General features: G+C 41.3%; 1 protein-coding gene across 1 annotated transcript; it reads right to left on the reverse strand.

The window, feature by feature from the left end:
* Positions 1-20,101: 20,101 nt before the first annotated feature.
* On the reverse strand, positions 20,102-20,740 carry LOC147429414 (uncharacterized). Its single transcript, XM_086495014.1, has one exon. The coding sequence runs from the start codon at positions 20,738-20,740 to the stop codon at positions 20,102-20,104; it is 639 nt and encodes a 212-aa protein (XP_086351140.1).
* Positions 20,741-23,925: the final 3,185 nt, after the last annotated feature.

Here is a 23,925-nt window from a genome sequence, read left to right on the forward strand (position 1 = left end):
GAAAGCTTAAGCATTGGATCATGGATCTTGGTTCTCAACAATCTTGGAGAAGGAGATGGATCTCTTACACTTTGCACCTCACACCATGAGAGAGAGAGAGAGAGTGTGTGTGTGTGTGTGTGTGTGAGAGAGAGAGAGAGAGAGAGAGAGAGAGAGAGAGAGAGAGTATACCTTGCAAGCACGCGCCCTCCTTGCTTGGGTCAACCCCCTCTTCTAGCTCATGATGGAAGCTCATTGGACCCCTTCAAACCTAGCCAATCACATACAGAGTGCATATCAAGCAACCATGCTAGCCTTGGGACAAGTGTCCCCCTTTCCCCTTTGAGAGAGAGGACTTGATAAATGCATACACAATTAAATAAATTAGCTAAATTATCATTGGATGCCTTGAGAGGCCAACCAATAGGTTTTAGGCACCTTATGAGGGCAACATGGAGAGGAACTTGACATGTGTCCATGTTGGCAAGGGGTACTTCCCTCCAAACGAAGAAAAGGCACACAATGACAAAGTGAAGGATAGGGAGGATCGAGCTTGTCAAACACAAAAACATGTGTCACAACATACCCCTCAATACCAACAACTACAGAGTCTATTGTGTAGGTGTCGCAAAGAGAAGAGGCAACTACTACGTCTTAGGTGTGAGATTAGTGGCTACTATATAAAAACTAGATTTCCAATTTGATTATGAAAGGTTTCCTTGACATCACAGCAATATTGGTTATGTAGGTGGAGCATTTTGAAGAGACTAGAGGCTCAAGAAACCTATTCGCACCAAGGAAAAAAAATAGGTTGTGGGACCTGTATTGTGGTGTAGACATTCATAGAACATTTGACAAGACTTTTCACTATGTGTAATTGCTATCTTTCTAATGTTGTTCAAGAAAAAGGTTTGGAATGTGTGTGAAGGACATAATTGACTTTGCTACAAGTCTTGAAACAAAAATATTAGATGTGTCAGACTTGAGAATAGTTTCGTACTCATCATCTGGTGCATGTATCCTAAAAAGTAGTTTTAGACTATCATGTGGAATAGAGTGAGGCTTGAACTTCATAACGTGTTTCATAATTTTACATCCAAGAATTCTCAAAATACTGACAAAGTGTGGTCTTGAAGATTATTGCATATAGTAATGGTGGTCATATTCATATCTCACATTTTAGTTGAGATAAGATAGAGGAACACACGAAGGATGGCCTTATTGAGCATTGTCAAGCCAAACATAGTTGAGAAATGCCTTTGTCCATTTTGTGATGTGGTGGTTGTTGAGTCTCTGGTGAATGCTTCAAAATTATTTTTGCCTACCAATACTCTTGTGCATAGACTTTTAGAATCTAAGATACCATAGTGTAACAAAATGGAAGTATGCCAGTTCAATCAACTCGCTCGACTTGCGTATGCAACGGCCAAAGACAAAGGCATATTTGTGGTTGTTTGTAAAGCTGATAATTATGCCATGGTTTGTGAAATCTCGGGTGCTATTGGATGGAATGAGGACCACACAAACATATTGGTCTGCAAGAAACCAATCTGCAAGAAGCAGACTAGGACTTTGTGCTCATTGTTAGTCTTTGTAATGAGGAAAGAGCATCCTTCACTAACCCAAGCCATAGAGTTGCCACAAGATGACACCTAGTTTGATACGTTGGAAGAGGGTGACTTGACAAAACAAGAAGATGGAACACCATTACGAGGTATAATGTGACATTTTGAAACTGAGAAAATGGTTTCACAACTACATGTTTGGTTCTATAGGAGGTATGGAACACGGGCATGGCTTTGTTTTGGAAATTGCTTGCATAGTACACAAACAAGCATGACATTGTGGTGTAGTATGAAGGAGACTCTAGGACACTAACATTGCTAGGGAGCCACATGGGTCAAATGGTTATAGTATTTAAGGACGAGGAATTTTCCACCAACTTTGTTCCATTTTGAATTTACAAGCCCTCTGCCTCAGAGAGATGCAGGAGCATGGAAAGTTGCACATTGGAAGTGGGGAAAGGGAAAACACACCCAACAACACACACGCGCCTCTATAGCTCAGGTAGAATCATAGCACCTCGATCCTTTTGAAAAAACACATCAAACAGAAAAACTTCACTTCAAATACTTGTCTGCACGCACCCAAGGTCACAATCACACACAAAAGCACACCTTATTGCATCAGAATTGTTTCTTGATTCTCAACCACACACAACACCTCTCTCTCTCTCTCTTTGTGCAAACACCAATTGGTTTGAGGGGCTCACACACAGCCTACACACACCGATGCCTTTACACCAAAGAAGAGAAGAGAAGAAGGGATGGGGGAGACAACACCAAAGACGATGCAATTGAAGCTTTCTTTTTTTCCAAGTGATTGGCTATGGTGGAGCATACACAAAAAGGCTCTCTCATAGCTCTATCTCATTCTTTGTCCTTCTTGCTGCCTCCATAAAAGCAAATTACAAAAACCAAAATATCTTCCAAATGGTGCAGAATTAGCCTACATGCGTGATATGCAAAAATGTTCAGAACTGCCTTTTTCTTCACCAAATTGGCCTTTTTTTTACGGATTTTGCAAAAAGTTTATAGAATAGGAATTTTCCACCCTCCTCATGCAAGAAAAAAGGTCACTCACCCACTTTTTTTTTCACCCACATCACTATCTCATTCCCCCTTTTCTCTCTTTCACTCTCTCTCTCTCTCTCTCTCTCTCTCTCTCTCTCTCTCTCTCTCTTTCCCACCCTCTCTTTCTTACAATTTTCAATAGTTCATATGAAGACAATAAATTCATATAATTGTAAGCATAGACAATCTGACAAAAATATACTTCCATTACATCAAAATAAAAATGTTTATGTTCACATTGGGTTACAAAAAGTTCACACTGTGCATATTGCTAGGTTGAAGTAGATATTCCTACTCTAAGGCATGGGTTGGCAGTCCTTACTCTACTATGGTTGGCTTCTATCCCACCAACAATGCTTCCGCTATCATAGGATCCATCTCATCTACATTGGTGCATCCAAAAAGTGTTGATGACAGAAAGTGTGGAAAGTAGTGTCAGAGTTGCTTACAAATGTGTGCCAAGATGTCAAAGCATGTGTGAAGACCCAGCACAAACAAAGTACTTTGTGATGTGTATGACCTATGTGGATATGCGAGCCAAGAGGAGGGATTTGATGCTTTGAAAAAGTGTTTTCATGTATAAAGCCTTTTAGGACATTCAAGGCATGTTGAAAAGTGAAGGCCATGTGGTGAGTCTCCAAGAGGAGAGAGATCTTATGAGGCCTCTTGATGAGACCCCTACAAGAAGACTCTCTCCCATACGTGAGGAGGAATCCAAACAACAAGAAAGTATTGAATCCCTAAGTTCCTTTGAAGATGTGGATCCATGAAGATGGTGGTCTAGACGGTGTCCAACTCCTCCCAAGAGGAAACGGTTAAACCCTTCTCCTCGTCACTCCGCAAAGGAAGAGAGGAAACAAAGGAAGAAAAGGGCAAGAAAGAGGCCACCCTCTTCTCCTTCTTCTTCACCTTCCTCCTCTTTCGATGAAAGCTATGGCTATTCTCCTAGAGAATACAAGAGGGGAGGACATTGCTAATCTTACCCTCCATGGCAAAGGTCCCAAAGTCTCAAGAAGTTCAAAGAAGGAGGAAAGAGTATCTCTTTTCTCACCTATGATGGCACCTTTGGTGCTACCGACAAGGTATTGGCCTTCATCTAGCAACTTGATGCGGCCTTTTGAGATGAGGGCTTCATGGAGTCCTCCAAGCTACGCCATGTAGCTATGCACTTCCAGAAATTGGCTCATCAATGGTGGGCTTGCCTTCGTGGCAACGGGCGAAGCCCCAAAGAATGAAAAACTCTATGATTTTCCATCATGAAGCAATTCCTTGCAAGCAATGCAAAGGACAAAGTGATTACCAAATGGCGGAGTTTGAAGCTTCTCTCTCATTAGTCTATCCACAACTACATGGACAAGTTTTGGGATTTTGTGTGCTTTGCCGCACGTGTTGGAGGCTAGAAACTTGCCAAAACACCGTGTGCGAGCCACAAATGGCTACAATCACACAACTAGGACAACCCTAGCAAGCTCAAAGGGGCAATGGTATGTCACTCACCGCTCAATGCGTCCGTCGTGGAGGATCATGTGTCACAAAAAAGAAGGACCTCCGCCCTCAACTGCCTCGCCGCCGTTGATGCATTTGTAATTCTCAATAACTCTCTCTCTCTCTCTCTCTCTCTCTCTCTCTCTCTCTCTCTCTCTCTCTCTCTCTCTCTCTCTCTCTCAAGCACTCTCTCAAGCATACACACACACACACACATACCCATGAGCACACGAAGGAGAAGGACATAGAGGTAGAGCAAGAGAACTTCTTAGCATGCAACTCAAAGAATGAGGATTTTAGGTCAAAGTGGACCTTTTATAACAATCTAACCCATTCACACATGGGCACCACATTTGTTTGATCGTTGCAAAAATACTATAAAAATAAGATAAGTGGTGCACCTCTCATCGGAGATCACCTACTATTGGACCGACAAGCCCGGTCCATGACTCAAATAAATGATAAGGCGTCCATCGAAGGTAATAGGTTTTCCATGAGGGTTAACATGCTTCCCTTCCTGATGTAGATTCCATCCTCAGACGCTATTGAGATGAATCCCGTTCGTCGAGGTGGAAGAGCATCTAAGATTGATTGTCCCTAGCCTTCTTCAAACACTAAAAAATCATCCAAAATTGGCACAATAATTGCATTCTCATATACAATTAAAAATATTATGTAGTGAATAGGCACACAGATTGATTGGTAACAAAATATTCATCAATTTGTCAGCAGTAAAGATTAAACTGTAATATAATTAAATGCATAAGCAATTGTAAAGGTCAAAAATTAAACAAGTTTGGGGTTGCTAATTTAACGATCGAGAAGCACTAGAGGTCAACTATTAATACCATGGGCAAGCTTCTCAATTCTCTGGTCAATTAAGTTGTTTAATCGCGAGAGCAAAGTATTTCATGTCCGAGGGCTGACTAGAGGCTATACCTAGAAGACCTTATAGTTAAGCTACGATAAAAGGAACTGCTTATGAAATCATCACCTGAATTATTCTCTTTGTTTGACCCCCCAAAGTTTTTCACACTGATTCAATTTTTGATGTGTGTGCTTATTTTGTATGCCTTGGACTTTTTCCTTTTCAAGGAAAAGCGCCCACACTAGGAACCTCTAGGGCTCTACTACCACAAGCAATACATGTGAGTGAAGTACCAAATTAAGATTTTTACATTGTTGGCACTTTTGTTTGTTGTTTGTTTTTCATTGCCTTTTAATTTTGTAACTTTGGGGGGTCATATTGCACGGGGGATATTTCTAGGTGAGCAATTTTTGGTGAGCGCTTTTTAGGAATCAGGCGAGCAGATTCCTAAAAAGATTCTCTCTTCCTCTTCTATCCCTCTTGTGCAATTTTACTAGTCTCCACTCCTTCTTTTTCTTCTCTCTATCTCTCTATGTTTGAGAGAGAGAGAGAGAGAGAGAGAGAGAGAGAGGCACGATGAGGTAATAGGGAGGTTGATACATAGACAAAGATATGACACCTTTCAAATTGTTTCAAAAACAACAGAGACAAGGGTACTTGAAAGAAGAATATCCATTAATCATAGAAAGGTTACATTTTATTACATTTTCATTACATAGGCAAAAAGCGTTCATCTTCTGGAAGGCTCGGGAGTCGCAGTAGTCCTTCCCTCAAGTGGAAAAAGAAGATTCACCATGTTCCCTAGTTGCTGCATCATTCGCTCCTCATCCTCCTCTGTGATAAGCCCAATCTTCTTCCAACAAGAGAAAGCGAATTGTCCCTTCTCGTTCAAGTTGTGCAAGGACCGCATATTGAGGTCTATGCAACAATGATAGAGATGATACACATTGATTGTTGTCTTCATAGCCTCCTTAAACCATTCGGCTCCATACAATGCCTCTCCGTTGGGAATGGCTTCCATGGCATCCCATGCAGACTTGATTCTATTCTCAAGATCGGGGGTCATCGTGAAAAGAAAGAGAAGTGTGCTATGGCAGCTAGTGAATGGTTTCACAAAAATAATACAAGCAATACCAATTTATAGAAATCGTGGAAATTTTAACTTATTGCCTTATTCCGGATGTGACACATAAACAACTACCTTTCAAATTTGAAAATTATTTGAAAAAAACTACAAAACAATGCACCAAAATGTGACCATCATAAGATAAAATTAGAGCCTGGTAGTATTGTCCATTTTGTGAATAGACATATAAAAAATTGGAAATGAAAAATGCTATGCATCCATGCCTGGATAGGTCCTGTCTCAGCTCAGTGCCCTGAATATATCAACATCTGTCAAAATTGGTTGATGGATAAACGTGTTGTCATAATAATCAATATCTAATTCTCCTAAATGATTTTCTCATGTTAAACTGATCATTTAATATGGGGAAGTGCCAGGGGAGAAAAAGCTAGAATATTGGTTAAGCTAGCAGACCGGCCACAGTAGGGATCCAAAGGAGGGAAAATAGGGATCCAAAATGGGGGCCATCTGCAAAAGATCCATGTACAACAATGGGCTAAAAAGACCCTAAGGTTCATCCCATTAAATCTTCCAAAATGCTAAGGTTCCAAAATTCAAAGGTTGTGTCCAAAGGTCAACCATAGGGGAATTGGATGCTTTGTGTGTGTACAAAAAAGTCTTTGCAATCCCTACTTAGGAGGGGGCGAGCCTTGCATGTAGGGGATGAGAGAGAAAGCCACACACACACATACACACACAAGCTCCCTTTACACAAAGGGAATGAGGGACACATGTCAGCTCCCTAGGCCAGATGCCCACAAGGTGTACCCAATTCCTATTGGATGACCTTGGAGGTGGACCAATGAGAATTAGGCTAGATTAAATCTAGTTTAATTAATTTAAAAACACTTAATATAAGAACCAATGAGAATTAAGTCCTCTAGAAGACTATTGGACAGTCTCCCAAGGGGTCCAATGAGTATTCAGCATCCCAATGGCTTGCCTGATTCCTATTGGCCAGGAGGCAAAGGGGTCCAATGAGAGTATAGTTGAATTATTAAATTACCTAAATCGCTCACAAAAGGGGAAAGGGGGACACATGTCAGAAGGCTATCACTTATGCTGCTTAATTGTCATTCGCTAGCCCTAGGGAGATCCAATGAGAGGTCAGCAAGAGCAAATAGCAAGAGGGGTCGCCCAAGAGAGAGAGGGGGCTGATTTTTGCAAGGCATTATCACACACACACACTCACACAATCTCATGTGTGAAGTAAAGAATACTCTCTCTCCTTCTCAAGCTTTAATGGAAAGCTTACCACCTACTCCAAGCTTGTGAGAAGGGAGGCCTGCACCAACAACTCTTGGCTTTGTGATGCAAATCCAACCAAGAGCCAAGCGTCAATGCATGCTCATATCCTCTACCATGCTAATTACTAAGCTAAGATATGCTAATATGAGTGATTATGTGAGGAGATGTACATCTTTCTCGTAAGATACTCCTTCTTCCTCTCAATCTACTCTCATACCCTGCTAGCTCTCACCATCTTTGAAGGTGTGTGAGGTCTTGGGTCTGAGACCGGGGATAATTGATGTTGTGTTTGCTAAGTGTTTTGCTTAGTGCATGAAGCTTTCATCTTCATTGCACTAGCTAGTCTTGAAGGAACACAAAGAATTGTATTGTACAATGTCTCTCTTGATGGGAGAAACCATAATACAAAGCCTTTTGGAGGGGGGACCGGCTCCATGCAAATCCGGTCCTCAATTGTTGTCAATAGCTTAATTTCTCTCTCTTTTGAAAGTATTGTTCATGCTATCTAACTAGGTGTTATGCTTTTTGTTGCTCTCTCCAACCAAGCACTCTTGTAATTCTCATTAGGAATCTATTCTAATGAAATGCCCACTATGTTCATCTAATTCCGCTACACACAAGTTTTTATGCCATTAAATGTTACATTGGTATCAGAGCACAAGGTTTCTCTTTTCTTGCTCAAGAAGGGAGGTCCTCAAGCTAGCTATAAATGGTTGGTATTATTAATTTCATGTGAGTAGGTAGAATAGGGATTTTTCAGCCTTGCAGTGCGCCTGCCTTCGTGCAGTTAACGGGGCATCACTGTCGAGACCTATGGTCTTAATAGTGGAGTCCTACGGGGCTTGCCTACCGCTATTGAGCTATTAGAATCTTGACAAGAGCCGGTGCTATTTTGGTGTTGAACGACCCTCTCTTCTATTCTTTGCAATTAATGGTATTAGAGGCACCAGTACAGTACCTTGAGTGCTTTTTCTAAAGGGGTGAAGAGGAGTGGAAACTAGGGCTTGAAGTGCGAAAGTACACCTAAAAAGTTTACACCTAAAAGTTTTTAGAATGGATGACAATAGTAAAGAGAGTGAAATTAATGTTGATAACTTTGATTTTGCTAATGAGCAAGCTACTAATGATGCTCCGATTCTTGTTAACTATCTTGTTTCTAGGCTTCAACAAGCCATGGGCAATCCATTTCTCCAAAGTGAAGTGCAACGGCAGCTCCGTGCTCATGGGATTCTGCAAGCTCACCACCATGACGAGAGAACACCTAGGAAGCCTCCTTGTGAGACTTCTAAAAGAGGTCTCTCTCCGATTCGGGAAGAAGAGGAGAATCCATACGAAGGGCTCAAGAATTTACTTCTTGATGATGCATCTCCTTCTCAAAGGAGAACTCAAGAGCCTCCACCGAAGGAATGAGAAAGAAGTGAGTCTCCCGCCACCTCGGCGAAAATGGCTCCACAAAGACGGCGAGCTAAACGCTCTCCATCACCACCAAAGCGGAGAAGACCATCGCACTCTTCTCCACACCATAATTCAAAGAGGGATGATAAAACGCAAGAGAAGAAAAAGGCGAGAAAGAGGACACCCTCTTCTCCATCTTCTTCATCCTCTTCCTCTTATGAAAGTGATGGTGAAGACGACGAAGATCAAGACAATAAAAAGGCAAGAAAGAGGTCACCCTCTTCTCCACCTTCTTCAAATTCTTTACCTTCTGAAGAAAGTGATGGTGCAACCTTTGAACCATCAAAAAGAAGAGGCCATAGGAAATCCTATGCCGCATGGAAGAGGTCGTCCAAGCTGAAGAAATTCAAAGAGGGAGGGAAGAGCATCTCTTTCCTTACCTATGATGGTACCTTTGGTGCTACGGACAAAGTCTTGGCCTTTATCCAATAGTTTGATGCGGCGTTTGGAGATGAGGGCTTCATGGAGTCCTCTAAGCTACGCCATGTAGCTATGCACTTTCAAAAGTCCGCCAGGCAATGGTGGTCTAGCGTACGAGCCAACGGTGAAGATCCACAAACATGGAAAGCTTTAAGAGCTTCCATATGAAGCAGTTTTTGGCCATCGATGCCAAAGAAAAAGTACTTACCGAATGGCAAAGCTTAAAGCTCTCTCCCTATGAATCCATCCACAAATATGTAGACAAGTTTTGGGACCTACAACTCAAATCCACTGTCTTCAAAAAGCTGGATTTTGGAGAGCAAAAGCAACAATTTTGTGTAGGCTTAACCGAAGAAATGGCGGAGTATGTCAACTCCCAATGGCCACGTACCATATCGGCGGCAATACACCATATTGTGGTGGCCTCTCGAATCAATTTCCAAACGGGGGCTAAAAGAAATAATAAGCCCACGAAAAACAAGGGTTCCAACGAGCCTAAGCGGAAGGACAATGTCCAAAAGTCTCCTAAGGGCAACTCCAACAAAGCTAAAGAGAAGGGAGTTTACAAAGGTAAAAACAAACTCTCTCTTGAAGAGATTGAGCGTTATCGCAAGGATAACCGGTGTTTCAAGTGCGGCGAACAAGGGCATGCATACCGCGCTTGTCCCCAAAAGAATAACCACCAAGATCCTCCTAGAGCTACCTTGGTTGAAATCCAAGAGGAGGCGACTCACCAAACTGACCACAAAGGATATCCTCTATGCCATGCTTGGGGAAAGGTAAGAGAACATGATGCTTTTATTCTCTTTGACCCTGGTTCTACTCACAATTTTATATCTATAGAGTTGGCCACCAAGCTAGGCATACAAGCTTACAAGATGGGAGATCTCCTCCCCCGCAAACAGTGCTTTCAAGGGGCAAGAAGCTTCAGTCACTCCCTTAATCGAGAAATTGAGGCGTCATCTCCAAAGCTATGTGGACAAAGAGGACTTCTTTATCTCTCCTCTCAAGCATGAGGATGTAATCCTAGGGGCACCATGGTTTGACCGCCTGGCTGCCAATGTTAAATTTCCTAAAAGGAGAATCTCCTTTAAGTTCAGGGAAAAAGACATGTATATAGATGCTAAGGAAATGGGTAACACTATCCCCATTGTACATACACCAGCTTTCAACAAGTCAATAAAGAGCTCTATTTCCGTGTACATGATTTTTGTTAAAGATTCTCAAAATGAACCTAATGCTTTAGCAAAAGAAAATAAAAGCAACCAAAAGGAATTAGAGTTATCCAATTTTCTCAAGGGGTTTCAAGATGTTTTTATTGATGACATCCCTTGTGAGCTACCTCCTAAATGAGGTAATGATGACCATACAATTGAACTTCTTCCAGGAAGTTCACCGCCTAACAAACCTCCTTATAGAGTTTCTCAAGCTCAACAAGAGGAGATTATGCGGCAAGTGCATGAGTTAGTTGAGAAGGGCATGGTTAGGCCTAGCTCATCTCCGTTTTTCTCACCTCTGCAAAAGAAAGACGGCACACATCATATGTGTGTCGACTATAGAGCACTAAATAGGATCACTATCAAGAATAGGTTTCCCGTTCCACGGGTAGAAGACCTATTTGATAAGCTACAAGGATCGACCTACTTCAGTAGGATTGATCTAAAAAGTGGCTATCAATAAATAAGGATAGTTGATCAAGACATTGTAAAGATCGCATTTCGCACTACATTTGGTCTTTACGAATACATTGTCATGCCTTTTGGCTTGACCAATGCACCAGCCACATTCAACCGCTTGATGGAGAAGCTATTCAGGCCTCATCGAACCTTCACTAGAGTGTTCTTTGATGATATTATTATCTACTCTAATTCATTAGACGAACACAAGCAACACCTCCAGGTAATATTTCAAGTTTTAAGAGAGAATAAACTTTATGTTAATCGAAAGAAAAGTGAATTTTTCTTGCAAGAGATTCAGAATTTAGGTCACATTATCTCTCAAGATGGCATCCAAATGGATCCATCAAAATTAGAGGTAATAAAAGCATTAGGAGAAATATGAACCTTGCATGGGCCTTGTAAGGAATCCTAATTTTGAGGGATTAAGGCTAATGTTGTGTGGGGTTTAGGGGGCAAGGGCATTGAAGAAGGTAGTTTTGAGTAGGCTTTTCTAGCCTTTTTTTTAGACAAATGTAGGATGTGGACCTAAAGGGTTACTTTCTCTCTCTAGCTTTTTTTAAAGCGAAGGAAGCATAGGGGTGTGTCCACATCAGCAAAAACGTGGGTCACAAAGAGACAAAATTTGACTTTTAAAAAAAAATCATTTTTACTTGTTTCTAACTTAAAACTCCCTCCCAACATATATACATATCCAAAAATCATTTTTTGACCCATTTTTTAACCCATAAGCTTAAAAAGTCCATTTATTCAAAACTCTTTTCCCCCAAAAAGTAATAAACATTTTGTTCTCTCCTCCTCCTCCCTCCTCTCTCTCTCCCTCTCCTCTCCCTCCCTGCCCCTACCTTCCTCCTCCTCCCCAATCTCTCCCTCCCCCCCCCTCCCTCCTTCTCTCCTCCCATCTTCCTCAACCTCTCTACCCTTCCCCCTCTATCTTTTCATCATTTGCTTCCTCACGCAACAGCTTCCATGGTGCTCATGGACATCACAAATGGTTTGCTTCCACCACCACATACTCCACACACCAAAAGCATACATATTCGCTTACCCACGGCATTTGCACCGAAGACCACTAGTGAAGGTGATCAAAGGTCATCACGGGAACGTTGCACCGCTTGTGAGACAAATGTTGACATTTGGGTGGATGGCCATTTGTACCCTTACGATCCTATAAGTTGCTTCCATCCACCGTTTAATAGCCTTTCCACATTCCTTCAATTTCTTGGGAGGGGAGAAGCAGGTTTGTTAGGCTATTGCAAGCGGTTGTGTATGGGTGCAGGTGCTTCTTTGCATATGTGGATGCACGAATGTCAAGCTCTTCACCTCAAGACGACGGCATTACAAGAGAGTGTTGCCTCTTCGAAGAGGGTAGTTAAAACTCTTGAACAACAAATGCAAGAAAAGGAGTCCCACATCCAGAAGCTTACCAACACCATCACATACTTGAAAGAAACACCCCTTGGTGCAAGGGAACGCAAACGCACATATTCATCCATTGAAACTCTTGCACATTCGGGAGGAGCACACAAACGACGAGTTACAGCCACAAGGTGATTTGGTCTTTACTTGCATGATGCATTCTTACTTCACACTATTTTCTAACATTTATGTTTATTTGTTGCTAGAAACTTCATCTAGGAGGCATGCGGTGGAACAAGCCAAGATGATCGAGTCAACCTTCTCACTAGTTGTCTCAATACCGAGGACGTGATTTCTATCTTACAATCACCTGGAGGTAAGCACATTAAGGATGCAGTCACCAAGGACCTTATGCGTAAATTAAGAAATGTGGTTAGTGATGATGACGTTGAACAAGCTTGTGATGAGGCTGGAATCAGCACCAAAGCCTATCAGGCTATTTTCCAACTCCTAAAGGATTCCCTCAAAGAACATGGCATTGTGGAAAACCTATTTCCCATTCCTCACAAGGTCAAGCTTGCAAAGAAGGCCACAAATGAAGATGTGTTCTCCCTCATTGGGACATACCTACACATTGAGGACACAATGCCAACTTCCCTTTATGCTTCGTGCGCAACAAAGACAAGGGGAAAAGGTAAGAAACAATCCATAAGACCTTCGGAGAAGGGCTTTCCTTACACAATGTGGAGCAATATTTTCGTGGATCTTAGAAGGCTTCAAGAAGCCATGCTTAGATTTTACGAGTTACCTGAAAAAGGTGACACACTTTACTTTTTTCTTTGGTATTATTCTTATCATAGACTCTGAAGTTTAAGGTCTGAGCACTATTTATTTTGTAGTGCTTGGCACAAAAGTCGCTTTTGTGTTGAAACTCGATGAGTGTCAAATAGTGAAAGGCTGAAGGTTAGAGAGGCTAAGTGTCACTCTAATGAACGAGGCTCTTCTGCAAACCAAGCGAAGGGATTCAGTCGAGCCATCTCCCACCCCATGTTTTAGCGTGCAATCAGAGAAAGGCATTTGGTGGTTGGGTGCTATTGAGGTGCCCAAAGAGACCAATGGAGTACTTTCATGGATTTTTGAGAGAACTCCATGGATCACAGAAGTAATACACTCCCAAATTGCAGGTCAGAAGTTGGAGATTGAGGGTTTTGTTAGTTATGATGTGGAGTGGCACTTAGGTGGGGATTTGAAGACCATAAAGTGTTTGCTTGGCTGCAAACAAGGGGCTTCTTCTCTCATGCCTTGTCCATTTTGCACTCGAGGGTACAAACCTAATGGAAAAAAATCACATAAGAGCACTGCAAAGGCCGGATCCATGCTTCCATGGCAAGGGCATGGAGAACAAGGGTTAGATTGTCGTGATGTCGGAGATGAAGGTAGAGAATGGGAAGCGTCTATTCTCAGATGTCCCATGCTCAATGCCCCAGACCGTGATCAAAAGGACCATGCTTGGAATCCAATCTTTCGATTTCCTCTATTGAATGTACATTTTTGTACATTACACGCATTCATCCGCATTTTTGATAGGCTATTGAAGCTCCACATTGACTATGCTTTCACGATGAAACCGTTGGAAAATTCCCAGGAAGCGATCGAAAGAGTGGAGGTACTCTTGAATTCCATTGGCTGTCACGGTGGAAATGTGTCTATCGTTGTTGCAAAGAACACAGGGGAGGCCCATGAAATTGCTCAACAAGTGTCAATGAGTGGACAAAAAGCTAGACACTTTTTGAAGAAAGTTTCCCAAGGAAAGCCAAGTCGATATGATGTTCAAAACAGCTCCAACCAGCAGGCAGGTAACCTTTGGGAGCTTTGGAAGGAGTTATGCAAAGCTACTACCGACAATGATTCAAATGGCGAGCTTGCAAACAAGTGCAAGCAAGTTTGGGCACATTTTGATAAAATGGTCAAGCTTATGGGCCTTAACAGCACAACAGAAGAACAACGCCAATCATTTCAAGAAGCCTTGGCGGATTTTACCAAGGTCTTCACCCTTTCTTGGGGTGAAAATAACATCACACATTACATGGTAAGTCATTTTACATGGTGTATTCATTATAAGGGATTGTTTTTATTTAATAATGTGGATCATTTACTCATGTGAACAGCATATCTTGTTTGCGCATGGTGCATTTTTTATGCACAAGTATGGATCGCTTGAAATTTTTAGCACTCCAGGCATGGAGAAGTCCCATTATCGAGCAAGGGGAGTGTACTTCAAAAATACTCGACATGGTGGTGGAATGGTGCAATCCAATTATTTGGAGGAGATGTTCAATTGGTTTTTTCGCACAACATTTACTCGTAAGCTCACAATGGAGCGTGCTCGACAATCCAAGATTGCTATTGAAGTGCAGAAATGGAGTCGTCAAGAGCATAGCAACAAGTAGCAAATGTCGCAAGGTCCCACCAAGCATGCTGCATGGCGGCAATGCAGAGTGCGACAAGGATCAAAGTGGATACTGCGCGAGTCACTAAACGTGAACGCAGGGTCCAACTCTTAGCGACATGTTTATTTAAAAAATAATACTTTTAAAAAAAAAATAGTGTGAACAGGGCCCTTTTTAAATGGGCCCTTATAAATATTGCATGCTCTCATAAACCACTCATTTCTTAAGAACAAGTGAGCTCTTACCAACGAAATGGCGCGTACCAAAAAAACCGCGAAAGAGCATCCACCTGCCAACAAAAACACCCTCCAAGGATGTGAGAAGCCGTCATGGCTTAAAGGCACAAGAAAACGGCCACGAACGCCTGGCCGTTCCAGGAAATCATCTGGTAGTGGGCATGGTGGTAGGGCACAAGAGTCATCGAGGACTGTTGAATCTCCACCTCCTCAAGATATAACACCTAGAAGGAGAATGAAGCAACGTGCCCAGCACTGGAGAGAGGAAGAGGGCCAGAAAACAACAGAGTCCGATAGGGAGCAGCCGTCACGCCACCAATCACAAGCAGGACCATCCAGGACTCGGGTGGTCCATACAGACACTGAATCAGAGAGTGAGCCACCATGGCTGCGAGAAAAAATACCGCGCACACACCGGGTGGCCGTTGGGGGGAAGACATTGCCTGGAGGCCAGGGAGCTCTCCCCACACAACAAGATCGGCAGCCAAGGGAAGATGAAGAATCAGAAGAGGCTCCAGAACCAGCCCCTAAGCATGGAAATAGGCGCAAGTCTAAGTTTTTCAAGAAGCCTAAATGCTGCCCGCCAGGAAATGTGCAAGTGCCCTCAAGACAACCGCAGCGGCGCCAAAAAATAGCAAGGGCATTTGCAGAAATCCGCCACTACCAGAAGACGACGGAGCTTTTGATTCGACGTGCCCCCTTTGCTCGCACTGTGAAGGAGGTGCTTCAAAGCTATGGAAATCAGTATAGAATGCAAGCAATAGCGCTAGAGGCTATTCAAGAAGTTGCAGAGGCCCACATCATTTCGGTGTTGGAAGATGCCAACCTATGCGCCATACATGCAAAGCGAGTGACAATACAACCAAAAGATATGCAGCTTGCACGTCGATTGCAACGAGACTTCGAGCATTAGCCAAAGTTACCCCTCTTTTTGTATTGCACACCTTTATCTTTGTAATGATTTGACTTTCCAATGACAATATGATCAACAGTTGTGTCTACTGTGTCTACTATCTTTGTAATGAAGTGACTTTGTAATTTCAAGTTCTGTATGTAATTTCAGTCAATTTCAGTAAATTTGTGCTTTTTAAGTACCCTTGGGGGTAGATAAGCCTATAAGGGGCAATAAAAAGTCTGGCCACAAGAACGCGCAAATGGCCCATCCATCAGTTTTGGATGGGCCATTTGCGCGCCCTTGTGGCCATTCTTTTTTTTGCCCCTTGTAGGCTTATCTACCCCCAAGGATATTTAAAAAGCACAACTTTACTAAAACCTATTGGTTTTGCAACATTATTTTACATGGATCCTTGTGGACACCCTTTTTTGGCCATTTCAAGCTTTGAATTCCCTATAGGATATCAAAAAAAATAACATATTGTGAAACCAAGTGTCTATGCAACATTAATTTGGATTTTTCAAATGTCCAATGTAATTGGACTTTTTGGTGCAGGGGTGTACTAGGTAGAGCTAAAGCAGGTGATAGTGTGCTGGAAACTTCATTTCATAATTGATTTCACCTTTTCTAGTGTCCTTGAGTGTGAACATATGCTGGAATTTCCATAGAAAGGGCGCATCTAAATTAATGATGCAAAACCAATTCATTTCAATAAATTTGTGCTTTGTAAGTATCATAGGGGGTAGATAAGCCTAAAAGGGGCAAAATAAAGCCTGGCCACAAGGGCGCGCAAATGGCCCATCCAAAACTGATGGATGGGCCATTTGTGTGCCCTTGTGGCCATGCTTTTTTTGGCCCTTGGTAGGCTTATCTACCCCCTAGGGAACATAAAATACCTAAATTTACTAAAATTGACTGAAACTACATACAGAACTTGAAATTACAAAGTCACTTATCAAAACAATTTTCATATCACCAATTGAAACAATTTTCAAGATTGACAAATCACATTCAAAAGAATTTGCAAGATAGAGAGACAATTTCAAATATTTTTTATTGCTTCCAAAACGGTGATTTTACATCATGTATCTGAGGAGTTCATAATTTTTTTGACCATTTCCTGGCGCCTATTTTGCGCATAAGGCAACTCCCCAGTCAAGAGGGAGTGCGCTATGGCCTTTGGGTGAGTTGAGCCAATGGAAGCATGTATCCCTATCTGGGCAAGCACTTTACCACGAAAGCCAGTGCCACTGTGCATACAAGGGACCTACGCACTAGGAACACTTGATGCGCAATTTGAGCAATGGTGCTCAAACACAAAAACTTGCTCAAAGCTTTTAACGACCAAGTCATAAAATGGGCTTGGGTAGTAAATTCATTATGGATAATGGCCACATCACCAGGGGGGAGTTGTCCTAGGTAATGCGCAAGGGGAGTTGTCCTAGGCAACTCCCCAGTCAAGAGGGAGTGCGCTATGGCCTTTGGGTGAGTTGAGCCAATGGAAGCATGTATCCCTATCTGCAAGTACTTTACCACAAAAGCCAGTGCCAAACGCTATGCATACAAGGGATCTACGCACTAGGAACACTTGATGCGCAGTTTGAGCAATGGTGCTCAAACACAAAAACTTGCTCAAAGCTTTTAACGACCAAGTCATAAAATGGGCTTGGGGAGTAAATTCATTATGGATAATGGCCACATCGCCAAGGGGGAGTTGTCCTAGGTAATGCGCAAGGGAAGCTTGAGGTCCAAAGCCCGTCCGCTTGCCACCCGTCCTTGCAGCAAAATCATCAACCTCCACGACATCCTGTCATAAACCGATGAAGGTTGAGAAAAAAGACAATGAAGGATAAAATAGTAACATGAAATTTAGGATACAGTTTACCTCCTGCTCCTTGTCATCCTCCTCCCTGTTGCCCTTTGCATCCAAGTCAATGCTCCCATGCACCACAGATACGACCTTTGGATCATCAGATGAGAGGTTCCATAATGGCATAAGCATCCTAGCAGCCTCAACCTTGGCTTGCGTGGCTTGGAATTCTTCATCAGCCACGTGCAACTGCTCTGCTGCGAGGACCTCCGCACATACAACTGCAATAGTTTCAGCAAATAGAGTCCCCATTTGGCAAGAGCTTGCTTTCTAGGGCATCTGGTGTATTGTCTAAGGGACATTTGGTGTTGTTGCATAGCACGCTCAATCATTCATCCATGCGCATGCCAAATGCTTTCTCCAAATCATGCAGGAACACATACTCCTCCCCATCCACTAACACTGAGGAGAAGCGGCTAATTTCTACCTCTGGGATAGCCACATCCGTCAGTGGTAGTGGCACTGGAGTGTCACTAGGGCCAGCCGCAACTATGGATTTCTCAACCAGTTCCTCAAGACCCCTAGGGTACTCGAGCCGGTGTGCCTTTCCTTCCGCTCTGCAGGGTTCATGGGGATAACCTGCTGCTCCTTGGTGTCCTTGATAAGCGAAGGTGTGGTAAGAGAAGCTCCTCTATAAATAACATAAAGCATTTAAAATCAGTTTGCTAATTTCCCCCTTTTAATTTGTCCTAAAAACAGTGTAATTCTGCTAAGATAATTAGGTAAATTAATTATCTGAGATGAAAATAATTATCATGAGTTCTATAATATGTGATTAATTTTTGATAAATAACTCAAAGCATTTTGAATCAATTTGCTAATTTCCCCCTTTTAATTTGTCCCAAAAACATTGTAATTCTCCTAAGATAATTAGATAAATTAATTATCTGAGGTAAACATAATTATCATGGGTTCCCTAAGATGTGATTAACCTCTGATAAATACTTCAAAGCATTTTTAATCAATTTTCTTATTTCCCCCTTTAAATTTGTCCAAAAAATAGTATAATCTGCTAAGATAATTAGGTAAATTAACTATCTGAGGTTAACATAATTATCACGGGTTCCTTAAAATGTGATTAACCTCTAATAAATACCTCAAAGCATTTTGAATCAATTTGCTAATTTCCCCCTTTTAATTTGTCCCAAGAACAGTGTAATTCTGCTAAGATAATTAGGTAAATTAATTATCTGAGGTTAACATAATTATCACGGATTCCCTAAGATGTGATTAACCTCTAATATATAATGTAAAGCATTTTGAATCAATTTGATTATTTCCGCTTTATGTTTCTCTCAAAAATGATGTAATTTTGCTTAATTAATTATGAAACTTACTCAAAAAATTATAAGATAATTTTTCTAGCTTAATGACAGTCTAACACAGCTCTGATAATTATCTCAACTTAATCTAAACTTAATTAATATAATTCCCATTTTATGAAGGAAAGGGGGTCTTTTTATAGTTTTTCTGGGCCCGGGGCTATTCTTGGCAGGTTTTGACACCTCAAGCAGGACCCCAACTTCAAGGTAGCGCCAACTGCTGCTATTTGTGTCTTTGGCAGGTTCCCCACAGCTCCACAGTGCCCCCTCAGCTTCCAGAATCGATTTTGGTTGATTTTACTGATTTTTAATTATGAAATTTGGAATATCATTTAATACTAGAACCTTAGGATAAGAAAGTCTGTGTTAATAATAATTATTGAAACCATCCAATTTTCATTAACTAATTGAATTCCTAGTGTAACCTTTCAGGGCCCGTAACTTTTCCAGATCTGAAAATTATTGACCATAGTAAAGCTCTGGTTATGATTCCAAAAATACCAATATCAGCCATGATTGAATCATTCAACAGTGGTTTTCAACTTAATCTTACAAGCTTTGTACAATTTTTAAGGTTTCAAAAACTGGAAACCTCACATCTAAACTATTTAAGAACTCAGTTGTGAATAAAATGCTATCACAATCTGATTCACACACTAAGTCTGCACTGACATATTCCTTATAAGTACCATGAAATTTTTGCACTACCAAATTGTTTATAGCATCCACATCCTTGTTGCGATCTGCTAAGATTTCCCTATCTTTGAAAAAGGTTGCATGGCAAGAGAGTGTTCAAGGTTTCCATATATGCAATCAATAATTCCTTGCAAACTATTTTGTGGTAGCATCATGCAGGTTGGCAAAGCTATAGTATCATGTAGCTCCCCATCACAAACATTTCCATTGCCAATATCAAGTGTCCATTGAACAAATTCTCTTTCTCTAACATTATTGCAACAATTGACCACTCGCATGTTCTTTGTTAGATGCAAAATTTCTGTACAACACCAAATGTATGAGCGTCACAAAGATGCATCAACAATGTGTGCCCTTCCTCCTCTACGTACAACAAGCAAGATCTATCTAAAATCACCACCAAGGAGGAAAACCTTTCTGCCAAACAACATGTTATTATTATGCATGACATCTCTTAGTGTCTTGTCAAGAGCCTCAAAATCATGTCTATGAGTCATGGGAGCTTCATGCCATATGATCAATGAATCCATTCGCAACAGCTCAGCAAGCTGGCTATTTACTTTAATACTGCATGTCAAGTCAAAAGTTATATCAATAGGGATCTTAAATCTAAGGTGTGTGGTCCTTCCATTGCCGAGAAGTTGTGCCGCAATACCAGATGATGTGCATGCCAAAGCAACTTTGCTCTCTCCACGTATGCGAGAGAGCAAGGCATTATAAAGATAGGTCTTTCCTGTTCCACCTGGCCCATCCAAGAAGAACACAGTCCCACTATTCATGTCAATGGCTTGTAAAACCCGAGTGTAAGCTTCCCTTTGTCCAACATTCAAAGATGATTCCATTCGAGCAGACATGCCTCTTTGTTCCTCTACATTATACATTAATTCTTCAGTAAGCACTCCATGATCACTCATTGTTTGCAATGTGTGATCCACCTGGGGCACTCCAGAGTAATCTGAGAGCCTCTTTCCATATTGTTGAAGCATTGTCTCTAAGTTCAACAATGCTTGGTTTTGTGCCATGCATTCATAGATACTAATATTGGAATGTCCACCTCCAAGGTCATCCAATAGGAATTGGGTACACCTTGTGGGCATCTGGCCTAGGGAGCTGACACGTGTCCCTCATTCCCTTTGTGTAAAGGGAGCTTGTGTGTGTGTGTGTGTGTGTGTGTGTGTGTGTGTGTGTGTGTGTGGCTTTCTCTCTCATCCCTTACATGCAAGGCTCGCCTCCTCCTAAGTAGGGATTGCAAAGACTTTTTTGTACACACACAAAGCATCCAATTCCCCTATGGTTGACCTTTGGACACGACCTTTGAATTTTGGAACCTTAGCATTTTGGAAGTCTTAATGGGCTGAACCTTAGTGTCTTTTTAGCCCATTGTTGCACATGGCTCTTTTGCAGATGGCCCCCCTTTTGGATCCCTATTTTCCCTCCTTTGGATCCCTATTGTGGCCGGTCTGTTAGCTTAACCAATATTCTACCTTTTTCTCCCCTGGCACTTCCCCATATTAAATGATCAGTTTAACATGAGAAAATCATTTAGGAGAATTAGATATTGATTATTATGACATTACCTCTCTCTTGAAATCATAGTCGTCCTCGAATATGATGTAGAGAAGATAAAGAATATTCATGAGTCCTTTTCTTAGCGGGTAGAGGATCCCTATGTTACCCTACAACATCATTCCATAATGGATGACTAGTCCATTTGGCACTTGAGAGCCTGAGGCTGCCGCAAGCATGTCTGCACATTAGTCCTATCAATCTTCCATAGTAGAGTGACAAGCTCTACTTGGTGTTTGGGAGACGTCGTTTCCGCAAACTTTATCTAAGCATGCATACTAGTTCATTTTTGTGCACAATAAAGAAAAAGAGAGTCTTATAAGACAAAACTTTGTTCATTTTTAACATTTTTTACATTTGCTTACTCTTGGGAGGCATTGTAAGCATTGACAAGGTTTAGGTTATCCTTTAATTGTATGCCTTGCATCCATCTAGCATCTTCAAAAGGATAATTATTAAACTTAATAAGATATCGTCGGATAGTCTTACCGCCTCTTAGTACCTTGTCTTCATGTCGGAGAATGGACTCGGGCTGTAGCACCTCCTCTTGGTCCTCGATCTCCGGTGGGTCTTCAATAGTTGGTTCTTGAGGTGGCTCTCCTTTGTAAGGCTTTAATAGGCTCACATGGAAAGCATTGTGTATGAGCCAATGATTGGGAAACTTGAGTTGATAGGCCATCTCATTGATTGGCCTAAGAATCTGGAAGGGACCATAATACCTTTTTGCTAGTGTAGCATAGTACTTTTGGTGTCACATAGGATTCTTGCTCGTCGTGTGCCTTAATCGAGCCTTGGGAAAGTTTAATAAGACCCAATCATTTTCTTTAAAGGTTTGGGCTCTTCTGTGCTTGTCAGCAGTAGCCTTTTGCCTTTGCTGTGAGATAGAGATAGCATCCTTAATCTTTTGAAAATATTCTTGTAGGTCCCGCCTATACTCATCTGCAGCGAAGATCTTCCCATGTACCTTAAGTAGCAAGGGACTTTTTTATCTTCCATCAATTACCTCGAAAGGTGCTTTTCCCGTGGAAGTATGTACAGTGTTATTGTAAGCATACTCCACTAAGGGTAAGTACTTCTCCCATTGGGATCTTTGATCTACTTCCGTTACATAAGCTTTTAGTAGATCGAGAATTGTTAGGTTAGCTATTTCACTTTGGCCATCCATTTGTGGATGATAGGCCGAAGAGAAGTTTAGCCTTGTCCCTAAATTCTCAAAGAGACCCTTCCAAAAATTACTGGTCATTCTAGGATCTCTATCCGACACTCTGGACATTGGCAAGCCATGGCACTTGAAAATTTGTGAAATGAAGAGGGTTGCCATTTGATGGGCTTTGATAGTCTTTTTGACAAGTATAAAATGGGGATTTAACATTTGCGAGTTTTTCATTTCAAGTTTTTTTGACAATTTTAGCAATCTTTAGAGTTTTTTTAACCAAATATGTGTCATAGCATAAAGTATCTATTTAATGCAATTTTCAATCGTCATAAGACTCCATATATGTGTGGTTGACGGAGAGAGAAAGTATAAATTCTAGAGAGATAGTATTTATGCGAGTTACCATTGGAAGAAGAGATCATAAATCCTTGAGAGAGAGAGAGAGGGAGTGACTCTCTTCTAGAGAGAGAAAGTAAAATCATAGAGTTGTATATCACTACGCAGAGAGAGAGAGAGAGAGAGAGAGAGAGAGAGAGACCGAGAGGGCATAACAACGGAAAAAATGTAAACAAATAAAATCACCATTTCACAACTCATTCCATTAGAGTCAAATATGCTCGCAACGCATGCGATCAGAGTCAAATAATCCACAGCATATAAACATGCGATAAAGTAAAAAATCATGCAGAATAGAGACAACACTAATTTCAGAGTTAAATATAATCCACAGCATATATAAATGTGATGAAGTCAAAAATAATGCCAGATAGAGACAATACTATTTTTCCCAAGCAATTGCTTTTTGAAACAACATAAGTTTGAGGATGTAAGTACATTCGCAAAACTACCACAGGATAAGATCAAAATTAGAGTACAAAAAAGGATAGTCTCGATAAATGTAATGGTCACTCTAAAAGGCAAGTAATTTTCTCCCAAATAGCTTGCAAGATGCTTCATATCTTTTGCTTGAAATTTGAAATCCTTTGCTGCATAAACAATGTTTTTGCAAGATAAATAATCACAAGTATAATAAACCAAAATAAATACAGAAAAACACTTTCATATCATAGATCAATATTCTAGTTGAGTGAAAGAAGCATACCAAACCAGTTGTAATTAAATGGAGGGAGAAATCATCCTTGGTTGTCCAAGAATAAAAGCGATGTCCATTGGTGAGAGGGTTGGCTGATGAATAATCATGTGCTCCTTAGGTTCAAGTCCGAGCACTTTTGTGTACACATAGTACATATGTTTGCATACCAAAAAGGATTTGTTGGTATTCTCTCGCTTCTGAAAATCCGGACACGTGCATGCTGGACTCTGTTTTATATGAATCTCATAACTATTTTCAGTGAGAACTCGAAAAATTACATGCTCTTGAGACCTTTTCACTTCATCCAAAAATATAATTGTCATACTATTACATGCTTCCAATTTCTTCATGGCCTCTTTAGAGATTCCATGCCTCCACTTTTTCTTCCTGGA

The sequence above is a fragment of the Adiantum capillus-veneris genome, chromosome 22 (genome assembly GCF_014529385.1).
Source record: "Adiantum capillus-veneris isolate H3 chromosome 22, ASM1452938v2, whole genome shotgun sequence".
NCBI lineage: Eukaryota > Viridiplantae > Streptophyta > Polypodiopsida > Polypodiales > Pteridaceae > Adiantum > Adiantum capillus-veneris.